We start from the raw sequence: 12,340 nt of genomic DNA on the forward strand, positions 1-12,340 counted from the left end.
TTAGGGGTATTTTGTAAATATCTCGATTCGGGGCGGATTTACTTCAAAGTCAATTCTAATCCGACTATTTTTTCTAATTTCACTTGACCCACTCTAAATTCAATTTTCAAAAAAAAAAAAAATCTAACCCTAATAGGTTAGGTCGAAGCCCGTCAAATTCAAGTTTTATTATCATCCCTATTCAAAGCTTAACATTTGCAATTCTTTTTATCAATTTTTTAAAATAAGAAAAATATAAAAATACCCTCATAATAATATTAAGTTATTTAAAATACATAATGATACGTTAATAATTTCATTAATAGAATTGGTGTCAAGTTGAGTTGTGATACTAATTCAACTATACTATGAACAAATAATTATTAATTAAAGTAATGAGTTATTTTTTTGGTGGGGGTGGAGCAAACGACCACGGTATATGACAGGACTGATAAATTAGAAGAGATAGAGAATGGCAAGTCAACAGAGTGGGATTAGAAGAGAACTGTGTGAATTACAGACACTAATGTTTCTCACATTTGAATATGAACGGTGTATTAAAAAGATTTATAAAATTACAGGATGAAATGAATTCAAATTACAAGGCCAGCCCAGAGATGGGTTGATAAATTAAGAATAAATCGATTGAATTGGAGAATAAAAATGGGAGAAAAGAAAATACAATCCTAACCACTAAAAGTCAGTCAAATAAGGGAATAACCGAATAATCAAACCTCTGTTACCTATCCTTGGAGTCTTAGACATCATATTTTTTAGGTTGATGCCAGTGAGCCAAACTTCTCCCCAACGAGCCGAGGAGTGAGGCTTTGGGAGTGGCTGCTTTCTTTCCATATAAATGCTTCCCTCCAAGGTCTGTGAACTCTGGACCCTTGTCTTTGTTCCTTTCAATCTGCAGAGTAGCCAAATACTGCTAAAGCTTTGAACAAATAAATGAAAAGCTTGTTATGAATAGCTAAGCCACAACTGTCATACCTTGTGTATCTTTCCATTCTTCAAGTTATATCGAATACCAGACCAATTTATAGTTTGAGAGAAATGCGACCAGAATGCAGAGATCGGGTATAGAAAATTATCAACCAGCATTGCAACAAAAATCTGCTCAATCACAAAACAATTTGATTTATATTATCACATGCACGTAAGTATCTCTGATATCCAAGGTCTAGCTTAAATAATGACAAAGCAACGTGTTCAACTAGAAGTTTTCTTCATCACTCTGAACATATATACAGTTCTTGGGGGAACGGAAGTCTAACAACTCATTGCCATTACAGATATTAATGAGATGATAGAGGTGCTTCTTACCATGCTCCAGTTGTAATAATCAAGTGAGAGCTTAGGTGCCTCTGGAGATAAAATGTTGCATAGTTGAACTTCAATCCTTGTTAAGTTCCACATAGAAAGTAGCTCCGTGAAGGTACATATAGCTAGCCAAATTGCCAATAACAATCCTGTGCAAACACAGTTCGGTTAGTACCAGGCGCTAAATTCAACTTTAATACCATAGTATACTTCTCTAGCTTCCATTTTGTTGAACTGGATGCTTTACCAAATGAACTGCAACAAAATTTCTATCACGTTATGAGGTTACTGCTAGCATTTCTAGTTACAGAAGGCTAAAGAGTTATGCAACCCTGATATACAAGTATGTCTAAATTACTAAAAGTCCAATACGCAGAGGGCCAAGGGGAACTTGTAAATTATCTGCATAACTCAGTACCGTCTCAGGCAGACAAAAAGTAAACACTTATTATACAAACACTTCCAAAACTATTATTGCCATCCAGGTAAGGACCTGAAGCATTGGATTCATCTGAACTATTAATGCTACAACCTACCTAAAAAGGAAAAAGAGTGTGCTCACCACCAGAAGTACAGGTTGTTTCGCCATATGAATAACCTTTTATATAGATTTGTAGTGCTGCTGCAACATGAACCATAGCCATGAAGTACGGTGCAACAAATCCCCATGACAGATAGAAGTGGGTTAAAAACAGTGCTCTATTCATTAGCCAATTAACCGTGCTTATATATGATTCCAAAACAAATGTTTGCTTCCTCAAGTAATTCCAGTACCTACTCAAGAGGTCAAAGTCAACATGGATATAAATATAATAGAAAAGCTTAATGGTAACAACCACAAACCTTGAGAAAGTAAGATCACTTGCAATAGGATGAGGGAAAACAGCAACTGGAGGAGATGTAATAAGCCTCTTGTGGGCTCCTGAGAAGACACAATACACGAGCAGTGAGAAGGTTGCAAGTCTATGTACAAAGCTGCTATTCTAATATCAACAGAAATATTGAATTTCTTATTGGTAAAAGATTTAGTAGAGGCTACAGTACCAGCTATAGCAGCTAGAGTCATATCATCGGAGTATCCACCATCTCGAAGTCCTGAGACCACACCATAGTTATCATGTCTAAAATCATCAGCATGCATCTGAAAAACAATCTAGAAGAATCAGAAATAATTTTTCAACTTGGCACAGGAAGCACTGAGAAGGATAGGAAGAGCTACTTGCCATCATGCACCCTCCCCAAAGAAAAAATGTTTTCCCACCAGTAGCAAATCCCATTGAGCATGGCTGCAGAAGAGACATGCAATGAGTACATGAACTAAAGAATACAATAGTCAACTTATTTGAGAAAGATTAACATAGCACATGCAATATCAACTGCTAGACCATAGTTACGCATAAAAGCAAAAGTTTTTCCACTTATCATTTGTTTTTTTTTTTGCTGTGTGTGTGCGTTTTTTTTTTTTTTTGGGGGGGGGGGATTTGGCTTCACATCTTGGCCAAATTCACATGATATAAACAGATGAGTATGTATAGTGCTCAAGTCTTGTTTGAACTTTCGGCTATGGAGTAAGTTAAACATGAAGCAGATATTCGCCAACTTGCTGCTGCTTTAGGATTTCAGTAAGTGTTTTCCTGTTGATTTCTGTGTGTTTAATCTTTTAGTAGGGGAACAAGGTTGTTTAGCTAGCATAATGCTTGTCTAGTAATCAACGGTTGCACCATATAACTGCATGATGGCAGATTGGGCAGTAGGACATGAATAAAACAGGGAGTCATAAACAAATGAGATATTGGAGTGCCTGACTGAAGCATTGATCAGAATTTATGTAATAATTCAACCATTAGCAAAGGGCTTACGGCAGAGTCCTAATATCTTTTGTTCTGGCTGTAGTCTTGTTCTGATAACAGGTTTTCCTCTGCTCTCTTAGATTAAAACAATGCCAGTGATCCAAATAATAATAATAATAATAATAATAATAATAATAATAATAATAATAATAATAATAATGCAGTCAGGTGTCTGCAAATATCTCAGGAAGAAGACTAAGTATAGATGGCACCATACCATATGGTATTCGTAGATGCAGTAACTCCCTAAAGTTCCAGATGGTAAATCAAGAGGGTATCCAGTTTGAATAAATATCTGCATATATTGCCAATAAAATGAGAGCCTCAGAACAAATCAATAGTTTACACTCTATACACCATAACCATAATAAGCACTCATGTAAAGGTTAAAAATCTTATTATTTTGACTGAAGGTACATGGATGAATACAAACATACCTCAGGATTCTTTTCCATTTCAGTAGTGAGGACCCCAATTGATCCTGGGTGGAACCTAACATCATCATCCAAAAATAATACGTACTTGGAATCTTTATGCATATTCTCCACCCCAACCTTCACAAAATATACCAAAAATGTATATTGCTAAGCATGTATGGAAAACACTTCTAGCAGAGGGAACAAGGACTAATGTTAAATAATATTAATTAAAATATATGAGGCCGGGTCATTTGCAAAATCAGTTTAACAATCTGGAAAAGTCCTTACATACCAACTGGTTATGTATTTTCTGACTACAGGTTGTTGATAAACCAGCTACAATGACTCTTGCATCCACGTCACCCTGGTTAGAGAAACATGCAGTGAAATCAGGAAAGCAAGTACTGAAGCCACAGTGAAGGAGTTCAAATGAAGCCCTCAAACACTTGCATGAAACAAAGTGGAAGCATTTTTGGAAGTTTTGGAATAAAGGATTATCAGTAATTAACAATCCTATTATATTTTTTTTCAGATAATATTATCAGAATGTACAATAAAGTAAATTGGTGGTATACCTTAAATTCTGTTATTAACTGAGATACAGCATGGTAAGCGGGGTCTTCAGTACTTTCAACCACAAAAAGGAACTCAATTGGGCCACCATAAAGAGATGTGATCTGCCTCCATCAGTATTAAGTAGAAATTTCAGAAAAATACTTATTGCAAATATTAACATTTTAAAATAATCAACTCTGGTTGAGTAATGTTAAAATATAAAATAGAACAGGTGGGATATGCCTAACACTTATTAAAGGAAATTTAATCAAAATTCCACTTTTCTATTGAGCAAATGTGGGAAAGGAAAAGATAAATGCACACTTCTTTAGAAACCAAGAGAAGACACCACAAGAGTTGGTTAGAATTCCTAACATAAAATACTCACCTGACTCTTCCAATTGTGTAGATTATGCTCTCCAAAACCCTTTAAAGGCATCACAACCGAAACCCGTGGTAGATTGACCTGATTAGAGTGCTCAAGTTCATAAATATCATGGCATAGAAAAGCAAAGCTATTGCCACCTTTTATGCCATCTTCTATTCGATTGATCTCTCTTTTCCTGTGAAGAGCCAAAAAATGTAGGTATATATAAATATACTGAGAGTTCAAGGTAATGCTGACAACATGGAACGATCATGTCATCCTGCTGTTTAAATGCTCAGCTTTAAAGCCATGTACCTGACATAGGCAGCAAAAGCCCACCCAATAGCAAGAGTCAAGCAGATTACACATCCCTACATTATATACAAAACATTAAGATTGTTGACCTTTTTAAATTCTAACAGGCAGAGAATGAGAGAGAAAGGTGATGATTAGTTAATAAAACACTACATTCATAAATAGATCACTGAAGTAATTCTAAAGTAGTAAAAGAAGGAAGCCATAAGTCAAAAGCAAAAGAATATCAACTAGTTGAACGGATAACATGTATTGGTCAAACATTGTAGTTCATCCAAAAATTGTAATTGGTAATGAATGTAAAAATGTAAGCATGTTTCCATAGCTTTTCTTTTGATAATCCATTTGTTTGGAGTTGACTTCATCCGCTTTTCAATGTGGCAACCTTTGTTCAATTAATTGACATACCAGCCTTCCCTCCAACAACTCAAATAAATCAATAAACTAAACAAAAGCTCCCATTATGGAAAAATAGTATTTAGAGAAGGAGCCTTCTGTTCCGTTTTATTTTAATACTATAACAAAGATCAACTCAAAGCTTAATATTAAAACCTTACCACCTCGATACCTTCCAATGGACATGAAGCAAAATTAAGGAATTTATATCTACAAACTTCATAACCATTACAATGAAATTGAAGAGACATTGCTCACTATCATAATAACAGTCATCTTTGTGACTACATATCAGAACTTTCATCTCCACTACTTAACAGCAGTATTTTTTTTCTTTCTTCCCTTTTCCTTTTCTTTTTGTGTGTGTGTGTGTAATTAAGAAAAGGCCTTTTTTGGCTCTAAACTTAGCTATCTAGACCAAATGATAATGAAAAAACTCCATTTCCGCTTTAAAAAAAAGAAGTTATAGCTTCTTTAAAGAATAGGTCTTTAAGGTTTAGTGCGATATCCATTTAATTTCTGAGAAAAGACACAAAATAAAGTTTAGAAAAACTGAAACGAGTTCAAGAAAGCCATTCAGCTTATTTCCATACGTTAAATCTCTCCAAACAACGAAAAAGACGAATACATACATTGTTTGGCTCTATTTACAGATAATTATGAACTCCGAACGGAAGCGGAACACAATAAAGTAAATGGATCTAAACCAGAAAATATTAAAACACACCTGGATTTGAATAAAAACAGCAAGAGGACTACAAAATGCTCTGCTGAGAGATAAGAGAAACGAATCGGCAGAGTGCAATGCTGACATTCTACCGTCTAATTTATTGTGTTCCTCTTCCCTCTCTGCGATCCTCTTCGACGGAAAGGGTTATCTTACTAGCCAAACAGAAAAATCAATCAATTGATCGACCAAACACAGACAAACACGAGAAAAAAGAGAAATAAGCCCTAGAATTTAGCAATGGAAGCTTTCGTCTCTTTCTTCTCTCTCCCTCTCTCTCCCCTCTCTCTCTCCCCGTGTTTGAATGAAGGGCGTGTCCTGGGTTTCTGAGAGAAAGGAAAAGATCAGAAGAAGAAGAAGAAGAAGAAGAAGACGGCGACGACGATGATGATGATGAAGGTGAAAAGGCCTGCGTAATTTTTTTAAAAAGAAACTTTTGGAATTCAATTTTAGCTGGGAAAGAAAGAAAGGTGATTGACCACACACATCTGTACTTTTCTTCCCTTTTTTTAAGGAAAAATTACAGAACAGACCGACAGATTGGAAAAATAAAAACAGAAACAAACAAAATTATAAATAAAATCTAATCAGAAAAAGAGGGAGAGACCGTTAGATGTGTTTGTTGTGTATATTGGAAGTTTCTGAAAAATATTTGTTTTATGTTTTAATTAGTTGTATATTAAAATAAAATGAAGTTAGAATTATCAATGATACTATTAGGTTAATTTGGTCGTTTTATTGAATAATAAAGAGGTGAACAGTAAAAAATGGTAGGTCAGCAGTGGTTTTCCCATAAGTTGAATCAGTAAAAAGAAAATTAGTTGTTCAAATATTGATTAGTGTAAACTAATTTTTGGGTTTTTTAAAATACATTAAGATATTAAAATAATAAATATTTTATGAGTAAATTTATATCATAATCAAAATTTACATTAGTCAGTCCAATAATTTAATTCTTAAATACATCAACCGACACTAAACGCGGGAATGAATTCCATCATTTTTCAAATGTTATTGTAGTTATAGTATTTGATTATGTTTAAATTTAGTTTTCTCAAAATTATGGATGTTAGGTATTATGGCAAAAAGGATAGAATTAATGGTGGAGAGTTTGATGCTTGTTTTGGGTGTGAAACAGTTTTGAAATTTATAGTCAGCATCAATCTTTAATAAGTTTATTAAAAAAAAAAAGTTACGTTTCATAACTGCTCATATTTTTAGGGATTTGTTTTTTTTATCTTAGCCAACTATTATTTTTAGATTAGTTTCTATGAATTTTTTCCAACTCCTTTATTGATTTCTCCTTTGCAATAAATATTTTATTATTTCTTTTAGAAGAGTTTCAATCTCGTTCTTTCTAAATCTATTTTATTTTCATTTTCTAATTGTTTGTTTGTTTAATTTTAAATTCAGATATCAAATAATTTTAGCAATTTGAAATCGGTCTATTTACTGCCTCATTGACAAATCAGTGCTTAGAGTTCGTCAGTTGAATTAAAAAAAACAACATAACCACCTGATAATTTGAATGAAATTTTTTAAATAATTTAATAAATATTTTATAATTAAATTTACTAATAATTCAAATATTTATTTACATAGTAAAGTATTTTGTGTTTGCTTGCCAAAAAAGTGAGGTTGAACAAAGGTGCGCATAACTTTTATCCAACATTGCGATGCCAGCTTTGTTGTTTGAAAGATCCATGGTATTGCAACTTTTTCCTTTTTGTGGTCCACTGCTTTCGTATATTTTAATGCAAAACAATTGTCCATCCCTGATTACCTCAGTCATGATCCACATGTTTTTAGATTGCGGAGACTATCTTAACTGACCTGTGACCAGTATCAAACAATTTCAAGTGTTAAAAAAAAAAAAGCACATGATATTTTCTTAAATTTATATAATTTATAATTGTAGTTAATTAACTATTTTTTAACAATTTTATTAAAAATATGGATTCTATTTTTTTATACAATATTTAAAACTATTTATATATCTTCTCCAATTCATAAATAAGAGAACAATACGCTTCAACGCATTCAAATTTATGTTCTCCTGCATTGACAACAATGTACATACTAATTGAATTAAAGATTCAATCGACTTATATCAAGTAAACTTGAATCACTCACTCAAGCGAGTTTTTAAAATTTTATTTTATGATTTAAAAGCATTAAAATCTAACCATTGTACAAATTCTGCAAGACACAAACTTTAATTTATATTATCTGTACTAAAATCATACGAAAATTCAAGCAATTCAGCAATTTGAGAAAATGCCTAAAAGGGTCCACACACAGTGACCACCGAAATTCCGAGGAAATTTGCGGATTTGTCATTTGCATTACATCATTCATTTTTCATATTCTATACTTTATCCTATCATTATTAAAATTAAAAACTTATATATTTTTAAATATATTTAAATTTAATAAATTAATAATTCATATTAAAAATTTAAAAAATATATATGTGTAAATTATTTTCATATAATACAAAAAGAACCTTTTCTTGGGTTGTTAGGCTGTGAATGAAAAGCCCGGATGCGGAAAACTGCCACCGTTACGGCAGCTGAGATTTTTTTTCTTTACTAAGGCAGTTTAAAATTATTAATTCCAAAATAAGGGCGTTTTTAAGATATCTTAAGCCACTCCTATTCATTTCTCTTTAGAAGCAAAATATCCTAATCACTCTTTTTCTTTGGAATCGAATTCAACCTGGAGAAATTTTTTTTGAAATTTTTTTTTTGGTTAAAATTTTAAGCTACTTTTTCATCATAATTTTATTTGAAATAATAAGTGAAATGCAGAAAAAATATACTAAAATTCAAGTAGAGCAACATAGTAAAGTCTCCTCTTTCAATTTTCAATACTCCGTTTGGTATGTCTCGCTTTCGATTGAATTTTAATTTGAACTTTTTCCTTTTTTATGAAATAGAGTTCAACAGTTTTACTGTATTTCCTCATCTTTTCACTAATGAAACTCTGATTTAACTTAAAAAGAAGTTAAACAGTTTCAACTTTGCCTGAAATTTCTCCAAAGTGTATGGGGCAAGGGGGTTTCTCTAGGGATTTGGTAGAGACAGACGAAGTTGCCGTCCGCCATTTAGATCCCCTCTTTACCCTTATTGGGAAATTTAATCACATGGGATTCAGTGGGAAAGGCATAGCGTCAGCCATGGTCGGATTAGTAAAAGGAATTATTTAAGCCGGCAAAGCAGGGCTCAATGTGGCCGGGTTTTTGGATGCGATATCGACGGGGCAGCTGAGCTCAAAATCGTTGGATTTGTAAGGGAACCGGATTTTAATGAGGGATTTCGAACCAGGCTTTTTCGTCAACCATTTTGTTAAGGATTTGGGGATTTGTTTAAAGGAATGTCAGATCACGGGACTTGCTTTGTAGTTCAACAGCTTTATTTGTTGCTTATGGCTCATTGAGGAAGGAATATGATAACTCAAGCTCTGATTTTGCCTCTGGACAGGCACACCTTAAAACCGGTAAACTGCTAAATACTTATATGTTTGATAAATTTCTAGTACTCCATTAAAGTCAATATGCAATTTCATGGTAAATTAAAATATGCAGTCTCATTGTTTGTTGCACTTCATAAAATATTCAGTTTGGTTGACATGATTTTGAAGGCCTATTAGTTATTGTCTGGCATAAACTAACTTGCAACCTTGTGTATTTTTCTGCTACCATTAATGAAAGCTATGGTGCACGCAATGCATTTGAATGGCGTTAGAAACTTATATGTGCTCCGTTCATTCATCATAAATGACTTGAATAGTATCTTCTGCTAGGTAGAATGTGAATGATGAATGTGCTTCATGCTATTAGACTCTATTTGTTCTCAACCCGAAATACTTGTATGAATAGCTAAGAACATCCATATTTTGAGTGGAACTAGCATTTATGTTTGCCTCACTAGGCTTCATTTTGTTCCCAAGCAAGAGAAAAAACAATGATTAGGAGTTGGGGAATAAGAGAGCAAGACTTATACAGGCAGGGCAGTGTTATTGAACATGTTACATGATAGAAAACTCTTTTATTCCCCATCAATCTGTTAGCATCTAATTAAATATAATAGAAAGATTAAGTAAGTGTGTAGCAGCCTAGCTGTATCAGCCTGAAAATCAGTGGTTTTGGAATTTCATTTTCAATGATCTGAGTCGAGGTTAGTATAAAGTTTAGTTGAAGTTTGGTCCGTTAATTTTGTCAATTGGATAGTTAATTAAGGTATAAAGACTAAATTGTAAAAGTGATAAAAGTTAACCATTATGGATTTTTAATTAATTGAATGACCAATCGAGCAATTGAACCTTTCTTAAACCACCAAATGGTGATGGATGACAACTTTCACCCATCAAAATATGTTAATCATCATTAGCCTAAGTTAATTAAGGTTAATTAAGTTAATTATGATTTATTATATATTAATCTAAGTATAAATAAGAAAATAAAATAAAGACATTTTTATTCATCTTCTTCTCCAACCTCACGAACTAAGAAAGAAAAATAGGGGTTTCATGCTTTCAACAGTAGGCCCTCATATTTGGTAAGATTTCAAATCTTTTTCTTGTAATTTTTATGTTATTAGGCCTCGAGAGCTTAATTTAACTAGCCCGTGTACCAATTTGTAAAATTGTTAAAGTTTTTAAAAGTTGTCATTATTAAATCGTGAAGCTTTTGGTATTAAATTGTTAGATTTTTAAACTTAGAAATGAAAAAAATTGACTAATTTTGTTATTGTTATTTTGCCTGATAAGTTCATATGGTGTGATTATATATAATAATAATGTAAATATGTTTGAATTATGAATTTGTTTGTGTGAATTGTAATTTTGAATTGATTACGATTTAATACAAAAAAGGTGAGACATTGTCTAAATTGTAAAGAAATGATACTATGTGTTATATGTGTCTGAATGGATACAAAATGTTCTATGATGGAAGAATATGTATATGATGGAGCTACAGTGATTTGAATGTTACGAATACAGTATTAATGTCCGCGTGAATTTAGTAAACGATTAGAATACGGTTGACATGCCAATAGGGTTATTTGCGTGCGTGTACGGGTTTAGTACTTCGGTGTTCTCTGTTCAACACTTAACTGCTCTCTGATCAGCATTTCAATACTTTCTGCTTAGCATTTTAGTGCTCTATGTTTAGCACTACGGTGCTTTCTGGTGTGGTGTAGTTAACCGTGAATGGAATGTTAGAAGTTTAATGTTCAAAATGGAAATTTGATGTTTTGATATCGTAAATGGAATTGAATTGTGAATTGTACTAAATTGAATAGCATATTGATGTTGAATTGCTATATGACTCGATTACGTGACGACTCAACTTATCGTTGTGAAATGTTATGTCAAAAAAATTGTAACAAGTTAATTAGATGGTTATGTTTGATTATAAATCAAAGTATGTTATTCGTTTTAATACCTATAAATTTATTAAGCATTCGAAATGCTTCCCTAGTTGGTTTTCCCTTTTTTGTAAATTGTTGGTTTGCGGAACTCGTCGATCAGATCAACTCGAAGCTCACACTTCACTTTGGCTAGATAGTTGTTTAAACTTGATTAATGCTTGATTTTGGAAAACTAATGTTCATATATGCAATAGTACATGTTTTAAAGATCTAAATGTGGCATTTGAAAGCCAATTTTGTTGATGAAATGGCATGATTAATGATGATATTGAAATGCTATATGGCATGGTTAATTTGATTCAACTTGATCTAGTTGAATTGTTTGGTATATTGTCAAATTGTGGATTTGTTGGATTGAATGTATAGATTTGGATAAATGGCATATATTTGACATGTGATTGAACATTATTTTATGCAGGTTGAAGGTGCACAAAGGCACCAAATTGTATGAAATGGTTTGGTTGATTGAAATAGGTACCAAAAGGTCTATTTTGTGCTAAAAACAAAGTCCATGTCAAGACATCAAGTGATGATCGTCACAATGAGATTTGGGATTTTGATCACGGCGTGACAAGGAACCCCGTCGTAACAATAAGGCAAACTAGACAGTCACATTGCGACGAGTAACTTCACATCGCAATGTCGTATTGAAATTTTGAAAATGTTGCAATTTGGTTTTAATACAGTTCTGGGTTAACTTTAGAGCATTTGTAAGCTCATATAAGACCTGAGAAAATTTGTATTATGAACTCATGATCTGTAATGATTGTGTTTGCATTTTTTTATATTTTAATGTGAATGTTAATTGTCTGTAGTTGTTCCGGTAACAAGTGTAACATTTCGTAATTCAGACTCGACGATCGGATTGGACGAAGAGTGTTACACTAGCAGAGGACCATTCAACTGAAATTGTGGTGATGTATTGTTCTGAGGTATATTAAGATTCAATCTCTGGTTCATATTTCGTCGACCAA

The 12,340-nt window shown here is 32.8% G+C and overlaps 1 protein-coding gene and 1 long non-coding RNA gene across 2 annotated transcripts; one reads left to right on the forward strand and one right to left on the reverse strand.

Annotated features, from left to right (window-relative positions):
* Nucleotides 1-508: 508 nt before the first annotated feature.
* LOC105768706 (hypothetical protein) lies at nt 509-6,443 on the reverse strand. Its single transcript, XM_012588815.2, has 14 exons — nt 5,932-6,443; nt 4,809-4,864; nt 4,515-4,689; nt 4,147-4,248; nt 3,864-3,935; nt 3,590-3,706; nt 3,370-3,447; nt 2,526-2,588; nt 2,347-2,443; nt 2,146-2,224; nt 1,865-2,076; nt 1,306-1,451; nt 973-1,095; nt 509-889 (listed from the first exon to the last, which is right to left on the reverse strand). Exons 1-14 carry the CDS (start codon nt 6,016-6,018, stop codon nt 737-739), a joined length of 1,560 nt encoding a protein of 519 aa, XP_012444269.1. The 5' UTR covers nt 6,019-6,443; the 3' UTR covers nt 509-736.
* Nucleotides 6,444-8,511: 2,068 nt separating this feature from the next.
* Nucleotides 8,512-12,340, forward strand: LOC105768708 (uncharacterized). The gene is made up of 2 exons (XR_001125893.2): nt 8,512-9,429; nt 11,785-12,340. It is a non-coding gene; the product is annotated as an uncharacterized LOC105768708 (long non-coding RNA).

Source organism: Gossypium raimondii, chromosome 5, assembly GCF_025698545.1.
Source record: "Gossypium raimondii isolate GPD5lz chromosome 5, ASM2569854v1, whole genome shotgun sequence".
Taxonomy (NCBI): Eukaryota; Viridiplantae; Streptophyta; class Magnoliopsida; order Malvales; family Malvaceae; genus Gossypium; species Gossypium raimondii.

Coding starts and splice junctions, on each gene's coding strand:
- LOC105768706 (XM_012588815.2), bottom strand. CDS start 6,018: ATGTCAGCATTGCACTCTGCCGATTCGTTTCTCTTATCTCTCAGCAGA. Junction 3,448..3,589: donor AAATGGAAAAGAATCCTGAG/GTATGTTTGTAT, acceptor CAATATATGCAG/ATATTTATTCAAACTGGATA. Junction 2,444..2,525: donor TTTGGGGAGGGTGCATGATG/GCAAGTAGCTCT, acceptor ATTGTTTTTCAG/ATGCATGCTGATGATTTTAG.